The 14293-nt window shown below is 37.5% G+C and overlaps 1 protein-coding gene across 3 annotated transcripts in view; it reads left to right on the top strand.

Moving 5' to 3' along the window:
* Positions 1–14293, top strand: part of HEATR5A (HEAT repeat containing 5A) — a 75448-nt gene that overhangs the window by 12917 nt on the left and 48238 nt on the right. For all 3 annotated transcript variants that reach the window (XM_029078808.1, XM_029078806.1, XM_029078809.1), the window contains 8 exons: positions 577–788; positions 1905–2013; positions 3074–3223; positions 3704–3875; positions 7112–7269; positions 9102–9357; positions 10239–10394; positions 12349–12599. In XM_029078808.1, the coding sequence (XP_028934641.1) occupies positions 577–788; positions 1905–2013; positions 3074–3223; positions 3704–3875; positions 7112–7269; positions 9102–9357; positions 10239–10394; positions 12349–12599 (1464 nt within the window). The remainder of the gene's footprint in view (positions 1–576; positions 789–1904; positions 2014–3073; positions 3224–3703; positions 3876–7111; positions 7270–9101; positions 9358–10238; positions 10395–12348; positions 12600–14293) is intronic.

Raw genomic sequence — 14293 nt, 5'->3', positions numbered from 1 at the left:
ATTCATTGCATTTTTTGAATATTGTAAGAAATTGAGTTGTGTTTTTCTGTCATCCTTAAAGATGAAAAGAGTGAGAAACCAACCTTCTTGGATTATCTTAATAAAGACTAAATAGAATTTGCAGTGTGGTGCAACTTTGTTCCCCTTACCTTTACTCCAATCTGCCCCAGTATTCCTCACAAGTCTGTCTTAGAGTGTCTTTCACTTTCTCAGCCCTCTGTTTTTACGTTATTGAGCATAAAACATTGAAATAGCAGTTCCACTTAAAAATTGTCTTACTTTGGCTTTTAAGGGAAAAGTACTAAATAGAATAAAAATTGGTTAAAGTTGTGCAATATAGCAGTTCAGAAGAAAATATTTCCTGGCATGCTAACAAAAAATTACTCACAGCAGTGGGAATGACCATAGAATTATTTTCTTCACTAAGCCTTAAGAAGGTCACTTTTTTCTAATTTCTGATCTGTGGAGAAGATAATCCAAATGTAAAGGAGTAAAAAAGAAATTGCTTTTTCTGAACAGAATAGAGTTTAATTATGTTGATTTTTTTAAAAGCATGTTTATGAACTTTATTTCTAGGCTGACATAAGGGAGAATCAGAAGACACTCGTTGAACAACTAACATCTTTGTTAAACAGTTCGCCAGGGCCACCCACCAGAAAGCTCCTTGCCAAAAACCTAGCCATACTTTACAGTGTTGGAGACACATTTTCTGTTTACCAAACAATTGACAAATGCAATGAACTCATTCGCAGCAAAGATGATTCACCAAGCTATCTTCCCACTAAACTGTAAGTCGACCACTAAACCCAGCCCCAAGATGGAATAATGCTGTCATGTTAGACTGTTTTGTAGAATCTCCAAAACTGATATTAGTCAATGTGCATGTTCAAATGATTTTCATATTTACAAAAAAGTGTTGCTCATCTGTGTCCATGACCTTATTTGGAAGTTGTGAAAATGAGTAATAGCCTCTCCCTCACCCTTTTTTTTTAAATGTTTCTGGATTTAAATTTTTCGGAATTTGTAGATGAGCATCACACCACATCTAAAATTGTGGGATCCAATCCTTGAGGGAAGAAGGAAATGTTTTGTTTATATTTGGGAGGGACATTAACTCTTTTAGGCTAACAAATCCCATAGTAGATTTTCACTTCAAATAGATGCCATTCTGTTGCTCAGAAGCATCCCTCTAAAATTGAATAGTGTACTTTCTTTTTCCCAGTAGAATCACAGCTGTTTGGTCAACTGCAAGATTTAAGCATTAATAAACTTAAAGAGTGACATATGCCTGAGCAGACCAGTGCTTAACTACTAGCCTTGCTAGATGAGTGATCTGCCTACAAACAGATGAGAGCTTTTTTCTTCTCCAGAAGTTGTCAGATTTCAAAAAGCATTGTAATTATTCCTTTCTACTTGTTTTTTCCTTGCTTTTCTGTAAATGTAACTTATGCCACTGGCTAACTTTGGCCTAACTCTCTCTGACAAATGAAATAAAGAGTGTCAAATTGCTCTGTATTAGCAAAATTTAGGAAAGTGGGGAAGGAATGTGTTTAAGATAAATTTTCCAGGGAAGTGAGAGTGCTGTAAGAAATATCAGCATTAAAATTTAAGAGTGCTTAAAAGAATAACTTTATAATGGGGTGGGTGTAACTGAAAATTAATAATTCACTTTTTGAGATTGTATCGCGAATGGATAATTATTTGAAACTAGTTTTTATGTTTTGTGGCTTAATGTAAGTTATTAGCTTGCCAAGAAAATTTAAATTTCTTTAGACCTGTCCTAAATTTTCAGGGTGAGACATTTCATTCTTTAAAAGCCAATGTAGCAGTCAGTTGTGTCTATTCCAAGTTTTTTCCATCTATAATTCAATCATCTCTAAAACCGGGTTCTGATATTGTTTCAGTGCCGCTGTGGTGTGCTTGGGCTCATTGTACAAGAAAATGGGAAGAATATTGGGAAACACTTTTACGGACACAGTGGGGACTATACTCAAGGCTATGAAGAATGCGGAGGTAAGGCACTGCAAAGTTGCCTACCAGTTCAACAGAAGAACAGCAAAGCTACACATCAAAAACTTTTTGACTGTTTTGAGCTAATCAGCTGAACAGATATAAAGGAACAAAGACCTGAGAAATATTCAAGAGCTTTGTCTTCGCTCTCACTGTTCCTCCTTATCTTTATTTCAATAACCTCTGACTTCAGTTGGACTTCAGTTTGGTCAGAGTCTCAAAATGGTATCCCAGCTGGGAGATGGAATTTTGGAGTCAAAATATTTCCCCTCCACGTTAATAGTTTAGTAGCCATACTATTTTAATTGACACTCAGAAACATCATAATTAGGAAATTATATTGCCATTAGGAAAAGGTAAAGTCCAGTGAAGGACAGTCCTCCCCCATGATTTTTCTTCATCAGGCAATAACTTTTATTAAATGCTTATTGTGTGCAAAGCTCAGTACTAAGCGCTCGGGAGAGTACATTATAACAGTATAACAGACACATTACTTAATTCCATGAAGCCCACAAGGAATGCTAAATATTGAACAGGAATGGAAGAAAGATCCTGAATGTCTCCCATTACCTTTTATCCCATAATTTCCTCTATCACATTTATTGCCAGTCACTACTAAGCCTTCAAAACAATGGTGACTTTGGAAGGAGTAGGGAGTGTAGTGGTAATACAGGAAATAGTATTTATTAAGCCTGCACAGCACTGTACTAAGCACTGAGAAGAAATATACAGATGGGAATTACATGGCCCCTGGCCCTCTGGCACCTTGCAAGAGGCTCTCAACCCTGATTTTTGACTCTCCAAAGCTGGAGGATCTGGTATCGTGGCATTTTACTAAAACCCTTTTCAGAAACACTGCCCCAGTGAGTACTTTTAATAGTAATATTTAACCCATGGTTATTGAAAATAGACTGCCAGGAGTTAAATTTGTACTGTTTGAACATATTCCCAGTATTCAAGAGTTAGAAACATGATTAAAATGATAGACCGTCCTTTTTTCTAGTTAATACATCTTTTCCTGTTCACTGTTGAAAAGGGGGAATTTTTGTTTTGTTTTTTATAGTCCCAAGGTCGCTATGAAATTATGCTGAGTTTACAGAATATTTTGAAAGGACTGGGATCTGCTGCCACCCCATGTCACAGGGATATTTATAAAGCTGCCCGTTCATGCTTAACTGATCGATCCATGGCAGTTCGCTGTGCTGCTGCAAAGGTAAAGTGGATTTACAAAGATGAGTTTTCCTACAGATTAATTCAATTGAATGTGAATAATTAAGAACAAAACCTATGATTTTTCTGAAAGCATTCATTATTTGTCACAAGATATGTTAAATTCAGTGACTACTATGTTAATACTCCATAGCTTCTCAGTGGGAAATAGTCATAATTTTCGGATTAGTTTACTAGTGTTTTCTTTGTTCAAATCTCTGCTGCAGATGTTTCAGAATCGATTCTGTTGGTAATGAAATATTTTTCTACGGTATGTTTTCTCAGTAGGAACATCATTGCCAAATATAGTCATCTGGCTTGTATTTAGTACTCCCAAAGCAACTCTTGAATCCGTCATTTAGATGCCGTAGGATTTTGTTTTGCATATCCTTTATTTCACAAGCTGATGTACACCAAACACTACCTTTTTATTTTATAATTCATTCTATTGTGAATTTGTTGTTTTTTTCTCTCCCCTGGATAGTGTCTCCTTGAACTTCAAAATGAAGCTGTCTTTATGTGGAGTACAGACCTGGATAGTGTTGCAACACTATGTTTTAAGTCCTTTGAAGGTTCCAGTTATGATGTACGGATATCAGTTTCAAAGCTCTTAGGCACAGTATTGGCAAGACCTTTAATGTCTAAACAGGGAGCAGGTAAAATGCTGTAATTCTTTGACTGGAAATCTTTTATGTTTTGTTATTTTTCTACTCACGGTAAAATGAATGTGCCATGTTGCTGTTTGTCCTTATTCTCTTGGATAATCTGTGTCCAGATACAGAAGAAAGTAATGCCCACTGTTCTGTTTTCCCATTAGGCCATGAATTTGCTTCGAGACCTGGAATTTTGCAAAGTACTTTGAGATTTTTTTCAAATAGTGAAATGCTATACTTGTACTGTCTTGATTTCACTTTACAATACCCTTATAAGGCAGAATATTCCAATATACCCCAAAGAGGTAGCATTGTATAGCACCAGTGGGTACAGGGAAATTACAGTCAATTGTAAACATTTTGATAGAGAATTAATGTGAAGGAAATGACCTGTTTTTGGAGTCCCTTCCAATCCAGTAATCCCAAAGGAGTATAATATCCTTTCAAAAAACTTGGATTTATTAGGAATGAAGAATGACAGTTACGTATTTCAAAATGCGGGGGAGCTCATCTTTAGGGTAAACTGCTTGCAGAAATTAATAATTCAATTCTAGGACACATGATGGTTTTAGTACACAAAAATGGTAATCAATTGTGGTTTTTGAGCATTTACTGTGTGCAGAGCACTGTACTAAGCACTTGGGAGCATATAAATAATCAGCTTAAACCTACATAATTGTAGATAATAATTTCAAAACACATGAACCTTGCAAGCTGCTAAGTCATTTCTCCTCAGAAGTCTAAAAATTATTACTGAAGTGAGCAAAACCCAGGGTAAAAAATCAGATTTTTTTCTTGTTGCCAACAAAACATCTTTAATCATTTTGTGATAGTGTTGTGCCTTAGTTATTTATTAAAAGAACTGAATAGTTAAAAGATCTGGGATTATTATCCAGGAAAAGAGATGGTGATTTAATAGTCTCCAAGTTAATGCAGGATAATTATGCACAGGGCAGTGAGCAACATTCCACTGAAAACAGAACACAAAAAAATGCAGGTTGATCATGAGGGTTATTAAGATTTGGCCTGATCCCAGGGGAGGTTTGGGGATCTTAATAGTATAATTCTGAGGTTCTGTAGACTAGGGTTTCATCCCAGTAGAAAGACAAAAGAACAGAATTTGGGCAGTGTGTAGTTATTTGGTATGGTGAATACCTGAGATGACAAATATGCAGTAGGCACTTATAGCACACCTCACCCAACTCTATAACAGGCTTACATTCAGGACTATGATCAAAATCCTACTTTAAGAGCAAGTGGTTTTTCTTTTGATAAAATAATTGCCCCTAGAGAAAGACAGGTAACTTAATGTGTTAGAAGCTGCAGAGGCCCATTAAATCAGAGATGCAGTCTTCCGACAAGTGAAGGTTTTCTTCTCGGAGGCTTTTAGATTTTAGTCTAGTCTAATCTTAACTATTCCAAACTGAGAAGCTAATACCCAGAGGGAACAATAGGATTTTAAAAAAAGGGAAACAAGGTACTAAATAATTATTTAACTGGGCAGCTCTCCAAGTAAATTGTACCTTTGCAACCTGAAAGATTATTTCTCTTTATTATGTTTGTGCACCACAATTCATGTAATGACAATTTCTCCATGTGATCATCCTGTTTCTATTAACAGAGTTTGGGTGTATCTTTTTCTTAGTTTCTGATGAAATTATTGCATGATTTGCCCTAATTTCTTGGCCAGTAATAGAAGCCTCTGATTGAGACCCTGGCATTAGACATAAACTAATTTTCCTGAAAGTGAGAAAGAGAGAAAAAGAAAGCCAAAAAAACTCACAAGGGGCAGGTCCTAAGAAGTAATTTTAAAAATGAAAAAATGAAAGTGAGAATCTACTCTTTTTAAAATCTTATGTTGGAAGATCAGAAACTGAATTGGGAGTAGATATGAAGCAATGTTAGGGAGAAGACTCCGAGGCCAAGTAAACTCTCTTTGAATTAGTGCTATAAGGAACCTGGTGAGGTCATCCAGACCAGCCCCATGCCTCTAAATGATTGTGTAACTAAACCACACAGGTGGGTCCCTAAGGACATCCTCCCTTGATAGTGAAGCTAAAGAGGAGTAATTCACAGTATACAAGGTTTTATGTTTTTATGTCCATTTTGGGGGACATTAAACTAGTGGGGATTCTGCCTGTGTCTACTCTCATAAATCATCTAGTGGGAACCTTTAAAGCCTGCTCTTGTTAGACCACTGCCCTCAGTAATAGAAGAAACTACAACAAAATTAAATTAAGAAAAAAGGAATGAGGTGTGTGGGGGTGAAAATAGCTTTTCCAATCTAAAAAAAATTAATTCATTATAGTCTACAAGTACAGTTATCCAGCCCTCACTTAAGTGTAATGACCAATGTATTATTTCTTCTTCCTTTTCCTTTCTCTTCTTACTACCACTCTCCCCATCTCCCTCCACCATTCTCCTTCTGTCACCTCGGGTCTCACAACCATTCTATATCTCTAATTGTTAATCAATCAATTGATATTTTGTGCAAAACACTGAACTAAGTATTTGAGGGAATACAAATGAAGGAAAAGACATTGGCCCCACCCTCAAGAGGGCTTAAAATCTAATGGGGATAGGTAAACATAAATTATTCACAGATCCTCATCAATGGTATTTAATTTATTTAAAGAGAACAAACATTAGGGTAGGATCTCAGCATTCAGGACATGTAAGGGTAGTCTGAAAAGATTAGGACTCTAGTTTGAAATGATGGAAGATAGAGATGGGAGTAATTGAATGCTATAAAATAGAAAAGTATGTAGGTAAACACAGAATTGTTCACCAAGTTCTAAAAATCCAGAACTTGGAAGAACCATTGAAGTTTAACAACATTGGGTTCAAAACAAATGAAAGGGAACATACCTTCATACAGTTGATGTGAAGTATAGGGAATTTGTTTCTTTGGAAAGTTTTCCATGTAGAAAATATAGGTTGAAGAAAGTTTTCCATGCATGTTTAGGAGTTGAAAAAACCACCACCACTAGCTGTGTTGGAGGGAACATTTTAAATAAGTTAGAACACTTAGAAGGATTTGAGTCATGTGGATAATAGGTCCATAAAATGAATTATTTGAGAGAGAAGTTAAAGAGGTTAGAAGGATTATATCTGGCTCTGCAAATGGAAGTCCAGGAAGTCATTCATCATACTGTTCCTTCAAACTTTTTTTTGTTTCCATTATTGGAGAGAAAATAGGCTACATTCTAAAACCACTCTTTGGTGATTTGTTAAAACAGCCTCCCGACAAAATATTCGCAAAGTCACTCTTGAAGAAGTCATGGAATTATTAGGAACAGGCTTCCTCCGTGGCAGTTCCGGTTTCCTTCGAGCCAGTGGAGATATGTTGAAAGGAACCAGTTCAGTCAGCAGAGATGTTCGAGTTGGAGTTACTCAGGTTTGGATCCTATGGCTATCACAGTGTGACTTTCTATGGCTTAAAGTGAAGGCCTTAATGTTGGTCCTGGTTCCACATTTCTTACTTGAAACAGAAGAAAGCCAAATGGGGCAAGTCTTCAATGGGGGAGACTTCATTCCTGCTGGAATCCGGGGAAGATGCTCTCCTATTTAGAAATGCTGTCTTCTTTATATTCCTTAGGGTCCTCTGGTTTTGAGTGTTCTTTTGTGTCGTCTAAAAGTGTGAGTCAAGATGATATGCTGCTTAAATAGTATTTGTTAAGTACTTACTATGTGCCAGGGACTGTACTAAGCCCTGAGGTAGATACAAGCTAATCAGGTTAGATAAAATCCATTTCCCACATGGGGCTCTCCATCTTAATCCGCATTTTATATTTGACCGATGAGGTAATGGAGGCACAGAGAAATTAAATGACCTTTCCAAGGTCACGCAGAAGACAAATGGCAGAGATGGCGTTAGAACCCAGGTCCTTCTGACTACTGGCCCTCTACTCCATCCACTAGACCACACTAAACAAACACAGTGTTTTCGTCTACTGCATCATTTTCATAGTAAAGGGCAGAAATTATGGTCTTCTCAAGTTGGTTTAATTATTTTTTAGTATTCCAAATATAAAAGTATGCTGCTGAGAGCTTTACAGATGCTTTAGTAAAACATCTCGGGAGAAAGTGGAAGCCTGCTGAGGTCATTGAGACGTGGCATAATCCTTTCCGTTAGTGACAGAGCAAGCCTGGGTTTTTAAATTTCATGTGTCCCTTATGTTCCTATGTTGTACTTCTAGGTTTCATAACAATACTGTTTATTTGAGTGTAAATATTTACAAAAAAATCAGCATTTCAAAAATTAGGCAACTGAATTAATTATTTTCTGGTGATTAAACTTGTAAAGTAAGTTCCACTGTTATCTCTCTTTGTTGTAGAATTGTTGTCTTTAAATTTGAGGCCAGACAGAACATTAAAATTCATGAAAACAAAGAATAATGCTTCATCACTGTAAACATTTCCCCCTTTCAAACCCACAGAACTATATTCCCTTAGGATTATGGCTTTAGAGCATAGTGATTCTCAAGATGGATTCGTACGTTTAGATTTGAGATTGCATGCCGAGAATATCAAATAGCTTGATGCTGTTGTTCAGAGGGTCAAAGACAATGTTTTACATAACAACTGCCTGGGCTGAGTTTCCTGGCACTTCTCACAGCCTGAAATGAAATAAAACAGGCAAACAGCCTAAATGAATTGCTAGGTGAAAAAGATCCCCAAACTGCAGTTGTAACTTTATTTGGAAAGGAACTAAGAAACTTGAAACCCAATTCTAAATGTGCAGCTAAAATAGTGGTGACTAAAGCAAGATGATATTCAAATTGACACAAAGACAAAGAAAAAAAAATCCTAGTTTCAACTCAAAAAGCAATTGAAACATAGTCCAAATAAAGGGGTAGTTGACTTTTAAAATCCATTTGTACTGCTAAAGCTCTATATTGTATGCTTATAAATAATGAGTGCTATGTGGGAAAAAATGCATTTTCAGGAATCCCATAAAAGAGAGGCAGGATTTCCCTTCTAAAGTATCTTCAAGTCTCAGGGTACGATTTCAATCCTAAATTTATACAAAGGCTTACTTTTTTTGAGATGCAAAAAGATGACAGTTTTAAACATTGTATTTTCCAGATAGCCCATAAAAAGCCTCTCCAAGTCAGTACACCCAGTAGGGGGGTGGAGCTTGTCAAAATTGATTATATTACTCTTAATACTGTTTCATAATTGGAAATATTCTGGTTTTTAAAGAGCAATATCTTCTATTTCTTTCAGGCATATGTGGTATTTATATCCACACTAGGAGGACTGTGGCTAGAAAGGAATTTTGCTGCCTTACTTTCCCATATTCTAAGCCTGGTGTCACAGTCTCACCCTAAAGCCTTCCAAACTCAGGCGGATGCTATCTGTTGTCGCCGTTGTGTTTCATTTATCCTTCGAGCTTCTGTAGGAGGCCTTCTTGGGGAAAAAGCTCAAATTGCAGCTGCCAAAGATATTTGTCAGACCATCTGGAAGCTGAAGAAAGTTGTGGGTATGAGATTAATAAGATTGATTTTTTTTTCCTTTCAGTGCTGAAGTGATTGCCTGACATAAAGGAAAAGTTCCTGCAGAACAGTCTAGTGCAGTCAAATTACCCTAATGTTTTCAAAAAAGTGTGTGATATGTCGTTAATTTTTTAAAGACATACTTATAAAACATGTTTTAATTCCAATAAGCATGTCTTATTTCTCATTAGCAAAGAGTATTAGCACCTCTGAAGGTTTAAGATGATTAAATAAAAAATAAATTAAAAATAATTAATAATAATAATAATAATAATGTTGGTATTTGTTAAGCGCTTACTATGTGCCGAGCACTGTTCTAAGCGCTGGGGTAGACATAGGGGAATCAGGTTGTCCCACGTGGGGCTCACAGTCTTAATCCCCATTTTACAGATGAGGGAACTGAGGCCCAGAGAAGTTAAGTGACTTGCCCACAGTCACACAGCCGACAAGTGGCAGAGCTGGGATTAAAACTTCAGACTTCATATACTCATTTAAGAAGCAAATAAGTCTCTGAAATAGATTCATTTTGCTTCTAGTATTTGCCAGATTGGGTTCCCTCCAGATTCCAACATCCTGCTTTGAGGCTGCTAAAGCTGGAATGATCATTTCTTACTTAAGGTCCAGCTTTTCAGTGCCTGTTGTATCAATAGAATGTGAAGATGGGGTTGCTGATTGTGAACAACTTGGACACACGTGCTAATTTGTGGAATGAAAACTCATCTCTCTTTCTTCACACATATAAAATACCCTTCAGCTGATGAACCCAGAGCTTCATATATGACCAATGAAATGCTGTATTTGCATTTTTAAAATCCTTCACATTTTAATAAAGCAGGAGTCACATAGTTATTTCTTTCACTTTTATCAGATGCCGTAATGAGTGACAGTAACTTGGAAACACGGACTAGCACCACAGATGTTTCTACCAGTCAGCATGTTCTAGTGTGTGCTTTACAAGAACTTGGCAATCTCATTTATGGTCTTGGCACTACAGCTGCACCTTTGCTACAGGATTCAACTTCAGGTAATGACCTGGTTATATGGATAGGACCTCCTATCTTGTATACCTCCTTTTGTACAAAGGAATCCACCCTCATGCAAAAGAGGGCCTGCTTAAAATAGGCTGAAGTGGCTTTAAATGGGTCTGTATTATTATTTATTGTTAAGATGTAGTGTTGGACACCAAAATGTGGTTAATGAATATTTGATCAGTCTTCATTTTTGGAATTTTAGATCCTATGGTTAAGTCCTTTATTTGTGGCATTTATGTACACAAATTCAGCTATAATTAAGGTTTTCAGAGAGAGTTTTCAAATTACTATGTTTTGCTTAGCATAGAGGAAAATAGTAATTTCTCCAAGAAAACTTTGTGCACTTCTCTCCATTTGTTTGGTAATGCCTTTTGGCATTCCAATTTTCTATGGAATCTGAATCTGAGATGGTTTGCCTTTCCCATGTGTTTAGCACGTTATGTCAATTGAATCTAGATTTTCCCCCCAGGTTGTAAACATATCAATCTTGAAGCCAGTTATTATAAAGCTAATTAAATGCTTCTAGGATCTGTTGCTCTGAAAAGTAGAATGCAAATGTATGCTCCTTTATCATCGGCAGTGATACTGCACTCTGTACACAGTAACTGGTCAGGGAAAATGGGGCAAATTCAGGGACACTGATTTTATTGAGATTTTTTGGTGTGCTCTTTGATTATTTCAAATTTCCTAGTCATCTGTTTTGATAATTTTTTTTAACCACCTGCAGCCTCTTCAGCTTCTGTGCTGGGGGATGGTCCAAATGATCCTATAGTCCCCATTGCTCTCAGCTTCCCCTCCACACCTGTACTCCACAGTGGTCCCCAGGAGATAGGTCTGAGAGTGAGAAGAGTCACATAGCCCTTAAGAAGGTCTGGAGATGCTTGACTTTCTCCAGGAGGCTACAAGATCAATCAGTCATCGGTATATATTGAGTGTTTACTATGTGTTGAGCACTGTACTAAGCACTTGAGAAAATTCAGTACAGTAGAGTTGATAGACCTGATCTCTGGCACAAGGCGCTTACAGTCTAGAGGGGGAGACAGACATTAAAATAAGTTACAGGTAGAGGAAATGGCAGAGTGGAAGGATACTAACTTCAGTGCTGTGGGGTGAGGGTGTGGTAAATAATAAATGCTACAGATCCAAGTGCCTAGGTCATGTAGAGGGGAGGGGAAATGAGGGTTTAGTCAGGTCAGGCCTTTTGGAGGAAATGTGATTTTAGGGGGGCTTTGAAGGTGGAGAGAGATCATTTGAAACATTCCCTTCCTGTTCCCCTTTCTCCTCTCTGAAAATGCCTCTTTCAAAAGAGGACCATGGGTCCTAAATAATGAAGCTGCAAGGAGTAAGTAGTGTGACCTGCTTCACATCCTTTTAACTATGACCACTCCTTTCAGTCTCTCCTCACACAGTCCAACTGGTTTTTATAAAAATGATTTTAGAGTACCAGTCCCAGATATGTCCGGGAGACTCTGCAGACATTCTCAAGACTTTACCCCAGGGACCCCAGTGGGGGTGGGAGGAGATCAGAATCCCATTCCCTGACCCTGAAGTACTTGGGATGAAAGTTAGTGTATTGGAGGTTCCAGCTTGGCTATTATGCAGCTGCCCTCATCCCACCATTAGGAGATTGGAGAGGGAGGCGGAGAAAGGTGTTGCATTTCAGGCCACTTTGCCTATCCAGTGTGGCCATGCTGGAGTAGAAAAGAGTGGAACCGTAGGGCCACACAAGCCCACTCCACAGCATAGTCATATCAAACCTTGAAATCTCTGAAATAATTTGTTTGTTAAAGCCTAAATTGTGCTTTTCTTAGAATTACAATACTCTTAGTCTTACCACAGAAAGATACAGCCTAAAGAGTGGCATATGATTTTTGCAATCCATTCTTTTTTTGATTCCTCAGTCAGAATTCTCTAGAAGGCCCTTCAATTTCTGCTTCTTGCTTCCAGGGGTTCTCGACATGGTGATTTCAATTATTCTTCATCCCAGCAATTCAGTTCGACTAGCAGCTGCTTGGTGTTTACACTGCATTGCAGTAGCATTGCCATCTTACCTAACACCACTTTTGGGTCGCTGCATTGACCGACTTACTACACTCAAGTCCTCACCTGAAGCTATTACTGGCTATAGCTTTGCTGTGGCTGCTCTGTTGGGAGCAGTGAAACATTGTCCTTTAGGAATTCCACATGGAAAAGGAAAGGTAATGATGAGGAAGACCTATAATTCTATGTAAAATGGTTATGAATGATAAAAATACCAGTTCAGATCATTGGCAGTCTGTTGAGGATCAGTTAAAGTTGCCAAAGCTATTGCAGTATTAACTCCTACCATGGACTTCTCATGTCTGTGAAGAAACTCCCCTATGGAAGTCTGTTTCCATGGACTATTCTGACCCTTCTCCTAACTCAGCACTTGGGTGCATGTTCTCAAGGAGGAATTTCTGCAGCATGAGCTGTATCCATTCCATTCTGACCCTACTCCGCTTCCTATCCCAACGACCACTGGTGACACTGCTTACAAAAATGCTTTATTTCTTTCTCAAAAATCAGGGTGTGGGGGGAAGAATTATACAATGGAGGCTTAGTACAGGGCCTTGCACACAGTCAGCACTCAGTAAATATGACTGATTGAGACAATTATGTGAATAAATGTTATTTGCTTCATCATTGAGGAATGTCTCCCTTAGGGGTTCCCTCTAAGGCTTTGGTTCTGCATTCAAAATTCTATTTTCAACCAAAAAATAATTTTCAGTAATATGAGGGTATTGAATTTTAGATTTGCAACCCTTTTTGAGTAGATAAATGACATCCACCAGGTACTCCCTGACTATATTACTCAGTTTCAATTAGCAGGGCACTTTGAAGAAATGCTGTAGGATTTGATTTTAAATTGCTGAATGGAGACAGGGAAGATGATGAAACCATTACTTTAAAACATATTTTTTTAATGGAGATAAAATGTCTGGAAAATTACAACTGGAAGAATCTACTCTGCAAATGAAAGCAATTGTAATCCATGCCTTTCGTGCTGTTCACTTAACTTTGGCGGATCACCTCTGCTTTCTTCTTTCCCAACCAACAATGGCACCGAGGGGTAAAAAAAAGGGCATTCTTCAACAGTGCAGCCTGCCATCATCACATTTGGCCAAGGAAAATTTTTTCTTTTCAGCATCTAATTGGAATTACATCCACAGATCTCATTAAACTAAGCAAGGGAGCATTTCTGCCCCTGATGTTATGTTTGAAATTGGCTTCCTGGGAAGACATCTTTATGACCCTGACACAAACCAAACTGAATCACCACACCCCCCTTTCTTTTCAAAGTAGTCTTTTCAGAGGAGGGATTGTTCATTCAAATGGTGGTTTGCATGAATTTGTAGACATATGCCATTAGATTACAGAGCCTTTCTGCATTAAAATGACCATTGTATTCTCTAAACCTAGATTACTTGCAAATTTGTTAAAATCCCACATGATTTGGTGGTTATCTTTATTCAAGAACTGGATTCAGAAATTTAGAGTTAATTTAGTTGCTTAGTAAGTATCCTAAATGACCTTTGGAAGTTGATTATTTGAGACTATTTTTTGTTTTCCAACTGAAGAAAAAAAAGAAAAAGCAGAATGATTGCCCTCTTTAATTTTTCTGTTTCCAGGTGTGATCTAAAAGAATAGAAAAATGACAATTGCCTATTTCTTGATAATTACTAACAGCTAAAGAAACACATTAATGAACCAATCAAAGATGAGATCATGTTATCCCAATAGAGGTTTATCAGAAAGCTCAGTGACAATTTCCTTTATGAGGGGGTTTTAGGATTCTGAGTCACTGAGTGACTGACTCTATGACTTATTCCATTACGCTGGAGGCAGCAAATTGAAAACACCCCAAATATCA

Source organism: Ornithorhynchus anatinus, chromosome 14, assembly GCF_004115215.2.
Source record: "Ornithorhynchus anatinus isolate Pmale09 chromosome 14, mOrnAna1.pri.v4, whole genome shotgun sequence".
Classification (NCBI taxonomy): domain Eukaryota; kingdom Metazoa; phylum Chordata; class Mammalia; order Monotremata; family Ornithorhynchidae; genus Ornithorhynchus; species Ornithorhynchus anatinus.
This window is presented reverse-complemented; position numbering and strand designations above follow the sequence as displayed.